At 36.1% G+C, this 9,270-nt stretch overlaps 1 protein-coding gene and 1 pseudogene across 1 annotated transcript in view; one reads left to right on the forward strand and one right to left on the reverse strand.

The window, feature by feature from the left end:
• Window positions 1-1,459, reverse strand: part of LOC111156827 (XK related 9) — a 44,753-nt gene extending 43,294 nt beyond the window's left edge. Inside the window, exon 1 of the mRNA XM_022517923.1 lies at window positions 1,188-1,459. Coding sequence (XP_022373631.1) covers window positions 1,188-1,459 — 272 coding nt within the window. The remainder of the gene's footprint in view (window positions 1-1,187) is intronic.
• A 1,859-nt stretch (window positions 1,460-3,318) lies between these two features.
• Window positions 3,319-3,663, forward strand: LOC111156843 (annotated as a pseudogene).
• Window positions 3,664-9,270: the final 5,607 nt, after the last annotated feature.

Raw genomic sequence — 9,270 nt, forward strand, 5'->3', positions numbered from 1 at the left:
TCGTGAAATCACTTAAAAAATTAAGTGATCTAACACAGTTGCATGTGATAAACTATATTTATATAATCAGGATTGGAATACAAAATAGAAGATAAAAGATTCATAAGACACAGAAATGAGTCATCCCCCCACAAAAAGTGAGTACATACCAGAAAAAGTAACTTAATTTGAAGGGGCACGTGCATCCCAATGTTTATAGCAGCAATGTCCACAATAGCCAAACTATATAAAGAGCCCAAATGTCCATCAACAGATGAATAAAGAAAGAAGATGTGGTATATATATATATAAATATATATATATACCTGTATAGATACATAGATACAGATATAGATATATACGAATATTACTCAACCATCAAAAAATTAAATCTTGCCATTTGCAGCAACGTGGCTGGTACCAGACAGTATTATGCCAAGCAAAATAAGTCAATCAGAGAAAGACAATAATCATATGATCTCACTCATATTTGAAATTTAGGAGAAAAAAAAACAGGATTGTGGGGGGAAAGGAGGGAAGAATAAAACAAGACAAAGTCAGAGAGAGAGACAAACCATAAGAGGCTCTTAACCATAGGAAACAAACTGAGGGTTGCTGGAGGGAAGGGGTCTGAGGGAATAGGGTAATGGGGTGATGGACATTAAGGAGGACACAGGATGTAATGAGCACTGGGTATTATATAAGACTGATGCATCACTGAACTCTACCTCTGAAACTAATAATACACTATATATTAATTGAATTGAAATTTAAGAAAATATCCCTTAAGATTTTGAGAGAGAGAACACACACGCGCGTGCACACACACACACGCTCATGTGTGCACGTACACAAGCAGGGGAAGGCGGCGAGGAGACGGGAGAGCAGCAGACGCCACGCTAAACCAAGCCTGACGCAGGACTGGATCCCACAACCCTGAGATCATGACTGGAACCGAAATCAAGAGCTGAATGCTTAACCAACTGAGCCATCCAGGTGTCCCAAGGTAAATTAAAACATTCTATTAATGAACCTAGAAAATTCTAACAGTAGCAACGACTCATATAACCACTGATAGTGAGGAGCAAGTGACCTTTGTGCTACATGCAAGTAGGGGAACTTTGTACATTTGACTACCCAAACACAGAAAGGTAGTTTCTTTTTACATAAAAGAAAAATAATGTTAATGATCAAAAGTGTATGCTCACCTTGTAAAAACTCCTCCTTGCAAGCAATGAAGTAGAAGAAAACAGTGCTGACTTTCTTGGCCTGCTTTCTTTAAATCAGCCTTGAACCAAGTGTAACTAAAACACTGTACCACAAGTGTTCCAAAGAGCATAAAGCTTACTGTTAAAATACCAAAAACATTTCGTCCTTCATAGAAAAACCTGACAGATACCCAAATGTCCACAATTAAATCAGTTATATAGATTATAATGCCAAGAACTGACAACATAAAGTGCAATTTAGTGTATTTCATTATGAATCACTAGAGCTCTTGGTTATCTATTTTCTTCTCTCATACAAAAAAAAAAGAAGAAAAATAGTATAAGTGCATCTGTTAGTACAGCACTGAATTTTAATTTCTACTCCTTAAATTTATTCAAAAGAATAAATATGAAATTGAAACACTAAAACCAACGTGAGTAATTTTCTTTTCTAAATGTCCTATCCAGGTCCAATGTTACAAGGCTTTATTCAATCTTCTGTTTTTCAGTGATCTTCATTACAGATGACAACACCTAAAATGAAACATATATAAAAGATTCTAAAAATCTTGACTGTAATATTAAAAACCCTAGGCCATGATTTTATCAAACCTCTATTTTTCTAGAAATAATAAATTATGACTAAATATGGTTCTTATAATAGTTTTGGGAAAGAAAATCCTCAGAAATACACTTATTAGTTGAAAACTTCCTGACTACTTACCTTTTAAAAACCATAACCTACTAACAAAGATATTTATCACAGGTCCATCTACAGTGGCAAAAAATTAGAAACAATCTAACTGTGTCAACATACGAAATCAGTAAATAATGGTAGATTCACAAAATGGAATACTACAAAGCTACTAAAAAATATTTAACACGGGGTGCCTGGGTGGTTCAGTGGGTTAAGCCTCTGCCTTCAGCTCAGGTCATGATCTCAGGGTCCTGGGATCGAGCCCCACATCAGGCTCTGTGCTCAATGGGGAGCCTGCTTCCTCCTCTCTCTCTGCCTGCCTCTCTGCCTACTTGTGATCTCTCTCTGTCTGTGTCAAATAAGTAAATAAAAATCTTTAAATAAATTAAAAAAAATATTTAACAAAGGTGCAATAGCTGTAAAAATTCTTAATATAGTTTTTAAATTTTAATTCCAGTTAACACAGTGTGAAATTAGTTTCAGGTGTACAATATAGTGATTCAGCAACTCCATACAACACCCAGTGCTCATCACAGTGCACTCTTCAATCCCCATTACCTATTTCACCCACCCACCATCCACCTTCCCTCCAGTAACCATCAGTGTGTTCTCTATATTAAGTTAATATGGTTTTGATTCAGCAATTCCATCTAAGAATCAAGCCTAGGAAAAATGTCACAAATGTGCACAAATATATATACTATTTGCAAAACCTTCTTTATCATAGCCAAAGGTTGAAAACTGCCTAAATGACAAATGAGATCTAGTTCAATAAATTATGGTACACCAGAGTAAAGAATATACCAGACAACCTTTAAAAAGAATGAAGACGTTTTGTATAAACTGGCCTCAGAAGATCTCCCAAGACATAAAAAGTGAAAAAAAAAAAAATGCCAGAAAGATAAATATAGCATTTATGGGTTTTTAATTATATACAGAGAGAGGAAGGAAGTTGGGAGTGGAAAGCAAATGCAACTTCAATCCTATAATTAATTATTCTTTTATACTGTTGAAATTTTTTATAAAAGACGTGTACCCATATATTACTTACATAATCTCTTAAAATAAAAACAATAGTAAATGATACTTTTAAAGAATTCTAATGACTGGGCAAATGTTAGCTAACATTTACTTAGCACTATGTGCCAGGTATTAAACTAAACCTTATACATAGAATCCCCCATTTAAAATCTTACATCAAAATTTGGAGACAGGTATTACTATTGTGACCCCGATTTTATAAATGTGGGCTGAATGCAATCTACAGACAAGATCTGTCTGACTTGGCAGCTGCTCCCATATTTCCTGGGGTACTTGTATCTGGGCCCTTTGTAACTGCCAGTGGTGCTTTCTGGTAGAGGCATGGAATTGATGGCTGCAGCCTCTGGGCTGGGATAAACCTCTCAGTGGATGCAGGGGCACCAAGCCAGAGCTATGGGCCGTGTAGTAGTAGCAAATGGACTGACCATTACTGCTGCAGGATTTGCAGGCTTTTATGTTTTGCAAGCCATGAAGCATATAGAGCTTCAAACAAAACAAGTTTTCAAAGTCTACCAAAATCTACCTTCAGTGGCAGCTATTACAGAAGTGGGTTTGAACACAAAGTGCCAAAACAAGAGGCAGCATTAACAGCAGGTGTAAACTCTACTACCAATAATGGAAAGAGATGCTCTTCTACAAACTGTGCTTTTTAATCGCCCTAACAAGGGAGGATCTCCTTATACAGCAGGAAAAATCAATAAAGCTAAAGATTTACTACAAGGTCAAGATAAAAAGTGAAGTAAAGGGGTGCCTGGGTGGCTCAGTGGGTTAAAGCCTCTGCCTTCAGCTCAGGTCATGATCTCAGGATCCTGGGATCGAACCCCGCATCGGGCTCTCTGCTCAGCAGGGAGCCTGCTTCCTCCTCTCTCTCTGCCTACTTGTGATCTCTGTCAGTCAAATAAATAAATAAAATCTTTAAAAAAAAAAAAGTGAAGTAAAAGTGCAATGAGTTTTTAAATAAATAAAATCTAAAAATAAAAGTGCAATAAATTCTTACTAGTTTATGTTTAGAAATACTAGCTTTTTATAATAAAATGTCTCAAAGCTAAAAAAAGTTCTATTCAACAATGTTTTTTTAACTTTCCTAATTGCCAATGTTTCATGTAAAAATACAGATTTTTCACTGCTATCAAAAAACTGAAAGATCTTTTACAATAGACTGACCTTTCTTCATGAGCTGTGGATGCCCTAGGTGGGGCATGTTCTCTCAAGTTCACCACTGTAGCCCACCACCCCATTTCAGTCATTTCAGCAGCTGGGTCTCAATGACAATAAAGCTACCTACTAGCTGTGTCCTCAAACAGTTCTTTTACCTCCCTGTGCCTTATTTTCTTTCACTTGAAATATGGAAAAAATAATGGCATATAGATCATAGGGTTGTGGTGAAGACTAAGAAAGAGGACATATATAATACATACAAATTTCTAGGAAAGTACTTGGCAAACAGAACTCAATAAATGTTGGTTACCATTATTACCTTGCCTGCCTGATCCCTATAAGCATCTGAGTTTGCAAACTTTGACTTCACATTAAAGAATGTTAAGTAAAAAAAAAAAAAAAAAAAATACTATGGCATGATTGCAAAGCTTTGAAAATACAAAAAAAAAAATATGACTGGAGGAATACAAAAATGTTAACAGTAGTTTAACCTGGGGAATAATGGTATTATAAATGAATTTTTTTCCTCTTATTCTTTTCTATATGTATGGACTGAATGGTTTCCCTCCAAAGTTCTTACAAAATACTAACCACCAATGTGACTGTACTTAGAGATGAGCCTCTAAGGAGGTAACTGAGATTAAAAGGAGTAATAAGGACAGGGCCCTAATCCAATAGGGCTGATGTCCTTATAAAAAGAAGAGACAATAGAGACCTCCCCCCTACACACACTCCACTCCCATACCCACACAGGAAAGGCCACATGAGTATGCAGCTACGAAGCAATCATCTGCAACCCAAAGTGAGAGGCCTCACAAGAAACCAACCCTGCTGGCACCTTGATACTGGACTACTAGTCTCCAGAACTGTGAAAAAATAAATGTCTGTTGTTTAAGTCACAAAGTCTGTAGTTATTCTGTTACAGCAGCCCAAGTAGACTAACACCCTACATGTTCTATAAAGAATGCTTATCACTTTAAAAACCAGGAGGTGAAAATGTTACTGAAAACACATACCAGCTAATACTTAGTGTTCTTATCATTTTACCATTTATAAGATTTTGTTTAAAGTTTTCAAAATAAAACTAAAAGGTATTTCACTCTTCATAATGAAAAAAAAAAAATTCACTATCACTAGTTTCCCTGACAAGAATGCTGTGGCCAATAGGATGGAAAACAATAATTTTAAAATCTGAGTTTTCCCAAACGAGCAGGCCATGAATTTCCATGTGGTAAGTTTCTTATCTTAAAATGAAAGACATAAGTATGGAGTTTAGAAGGATGAGATTTAATCAGAAGGTTCTGTTCAACTGAAAATACTTACTTAGAACCTACCATGTGCTGTTCTAGGCTTTGGGGATATAGCAAATGACAAAAGAAACAAACAAACAAATCCCTGCCCTTGTGGAATTTACATCTGAACAGAGAAAGATAGTCAATTAACAATAAAAATAATAATATTAGTTATTAAATAAATAAATGAATTGAATATTATATTGGAAGGTGATAAGTGCTATGGAAAAAACACAAACCTTGGTGTTGGAAGTAAAGACGGGCACATCATGAGTTGCAATTTTAATTAGAATGGTCAGGACAGAGAGTAGCTGGGTGGCTTAGTCAGTTAAGTGTCTGGCTCCTGATCTCAGCTCAGGTCTTGAATGGTCAGGACAGGCCTCACGGAGAAGATGGCATGTAAGTAGCGAAATTAGTCATGTGAATATCATGTGGAAAAGTGTTCCAGATGAAAAGAACATCTAGTTTGAAAATCTAATGTACCAGACTTCAAATATGTCCTCCAGAAACAAAAGTTCCACAAAATATTGGCAAATTCCTTACCATGGTTATACTGGATGTGTTTAATGTGCATCCAGTCCTGCTCTAATATTCTAAAAAATGTAACTTCTTAAGCTTCACTATGTAGGGAGGAAAAGAACATCACATATATAATGGAAAAATAGTAATAACAGTAGCTATCATCACTCAGTATCTTCTCTGTGTGTGGAGTACTATACATACATTTACTTTAATACTCACAAATCTCTTTGGGAAGGGTATTATTGGTCAAAACACTGAGACTTAGAGATGAGTTTAGAGGAGTTATCTCTAATGAGTAAATCATTTTAATGTAAATAATTTCCTTAACATTACAGATTTTAATACCTAAGCACTCCACGTGTACATTTCTTAACCACTCTCCCCACAAAGAGAGTTTCCTTTACCCAGCTATGGATATGGAAAATACTAGCAGTTTTGAAATAAATTTTACAAGACAAGAAAAATACTAAGAAACATAGAAACTCCATTATTAGCAAAACATTTTCAACAGACTAATGTGACGTGGCAACGTCTCTATTCCTAATTTAATCAGGCAGAACATAATGCCAACCAAAAAGAAAACTACAAAGCAAGGAAATAAATATAGCAGCTCTCATAAAGAAAGCCCACACCTCCTTCAATAACCACATAGTGACTTAACTTGTATGAAGGCTAGCTCATCTCTATCCCTACAGTTAATCACTTTTTCCAATTATTACCTTAGGGGAAATAATACCACCTATAAAATTTGACTTTACAGAGAATTCGTGACACTTGCTGACTTAATAGAACAGTTTCAATCCAATTTCATTCAGAGGTCAACTCAGCTATGTGGCTAACTGGCTGCCAGCCAAAATACATGACCTTTGCTCACTGTACATGATCTCTTTGTAATAACGCATATGTTTGAAGAAGTAAAAACTAGCAAACTTTCATTTGTCAGCCAAATTCAACACATATAAAATAGAGACTTACTTGTCAAGTATAAAAAGCCTTCTTTAACTCAAAGTCTCTCCTGGAAAATCTTCATCATGGGAATCTTATTTCTTGTTCACTGAAAACGAGTACCATTAAAGGGCGTGTAAACCTTTCAGCATGAATACTAAAATGAAACTGAAGTCATCTGTTAGTCAGATGTGGGATTTTCTCATCTAGTGATAAGAGAGTTTGTATCATTGCAACTACAGTACACCCCTTTATAATTGTCACATTGGGAGAAGGAATAACATGGCTCCTCTCACAGGCTGACTAGGTTACAAGGTTTTACTGTATTCAAAATTTAAGTTTTAAGAAAATACAAATTACCTCACAGAATATCCAAGTAGACAACAAGTGTTTGAAAAGGAAGGAGAGAGATTCTTACATTTGAAGTACTCTGATAAAGAATTCACAAAGTTTTTTTTTAACTTAGTCTTACCTTTTTCAAACTGTACACCTTAAAACCTGTGTCCCAAGGACATAATTGTTGGTTTCCCAAAATAAATACTACAGTTGTTCTATTTCCAAGCCTTTTCTCAAGATTATTTACTGTCTAGAATGCCTTTCCTACCTCCATCTACCTGATGAGGTTATATCAGTCCTTTAAGGATCAGCTCAAAACCCTACCACCTTTAAGTGTTCCCAATCTTCACAATTAATTTGATTCTCCCTCTTCCTCCTTGCAAATCTTATCACTTCAACTATACTTCTCTAGGATTTACTCAGAAATGCTTTAAAATAAGATAATGTATGTCTCCTTCCTGGTAATAAGCCTCTAGAAAGCCAACTATAATTTTAACACCCCCCATATGTCTACAATAATACTATGCATACTGTAGGTAGATGATAAATAATTATAAATGTAACTGAACAGAATATAAAATCTTTGGGTTTTTTGTTTTGTTTTGTTTGTTGGTGGGCAGGAAAGCAAAGTTTATTGAGTTTTATTGGGTACAATGCTCCTGAAGAGGGCAGGGACCCAGGAAGTTTGCCCAAAATCATTCTTATTTTTTGGAGAAGAGCTTAAACTTCAAGTCACATACTAAACATATCTACAAAGACAATTTTGTAGTAGCAGCCTAGATCTCTCTTCTAAGTTCAACCCATATTTACCCAACAGTCTATAGATTTCTTTACCAGGATATCCCACAATCATCCCAATTTTAATTTGTCTAAACCAAGTTAACTACCCAAACTCTGGTAGCTCCTTGTATGACTCAACTGAAGTCACTTAAGTTTTAAATTATTTGTTAAGTCCATTTGGCAGATGGAAGGCAATGAATGAAAAGAAATAGAGATGGAAGCCACAAGGGAAATTCTATTTTAAAACAAAAAGCCAAGGGATAAAAAAAATGGAACTGCCCACCAGTCCCAGAAATTGCTGTTCCACCCTCTTCTCAAAGGTTTGTTGAATTTCCAGCACAAGGTTTTTCAAAAGAGAAAATGGAGGTAGCTTCCTGACTGAATAGCCATTAAGAGACTACAAATAAATAAAACTGGGGAGCTGAAAGTAACTGATGTGGGGAATTTTGATGGTTCTTCCAAACATTTTTGTAAAGGGCATACTGCCCTTTCAGCAAAGGTTTTTGAAACACTTTTCCATTACAAGTACATCTTTGAGACACACGGCAAAGAAATTTGTCAACCATAAAACAGGTGTGTCTTTCAAGAAATCCAGAATATTAAACTAACGATTTGTAAAACAAATACTGTAAAATAGTAGTCTCTTCTTCAGAAACACCTGCAAAAAAAAGTGTTAAAATGTGTTTCCTAAATTTTATAACCACAAGCCCCTAATGTGTCGCTCTCCTACGTGTTTTGAAAAAGACAAGTCGGGACAGTGGATATGGGACAGAGGTATGTATCTATTTTGCGGTAGCTTACATACAACTATCATAACAATGCAACGGATTGTAGAATCTGCGCATTTCCTTTTAGGTAAATCGTAACTCAGTTTTTTTTTATAGGGAGAGGTGGTTAATACTGGCATAGTCCATGCTTAGCAGATTAGAAAAGGGCTCCTCATAGCGAAAATGGGACGAAACTCAAGGCCGAGCTAGGTCTCTGGGCAGGAACACAGCACAAGGAGAGCGCGCCAAGCTCCTTGAATCTAACGAGAGGGGGACAAGTGTTGGGGCAAGACAGCCAGGAACAAGGCTTCAGACCCTGAGCTGGGTTCAGACTGCTGGCACCCGGCCAAGTCTCCAAATCCCCGTTTCATTTGTAGAACAAACATAAAAATAGTGCCTTCCTCCTCGTGTCCTTAGGAGAATTAAATGAGATAGTGTTTAGAAAAAGCACTTAGCATGGCAGTAAGCACTAAGTAAATACTAGCTGCCCCTATTTATGATAAAAAGCAAACAGGTTTCTTACCTCACACACAAAACACACACAC

The sequence above is a fragment of the Enhydra lutris genome, unplaced genomic scaffold (assembly GCF_002288905.1).
Source record: "Enhydra lutris kenyoni isolate GAN:26980312 unplaced genomic scaffold, ASM228890v2 scaffoldscaffold49, whole genome shotgun sequence".
Classification (NCBI taxonomy): domain Eukaryota; kingdom Metazoa; phylum Chordata; class Mammalia; order Carnivora; family Mustelidae; genus Enhydra; species Enhydra lutris.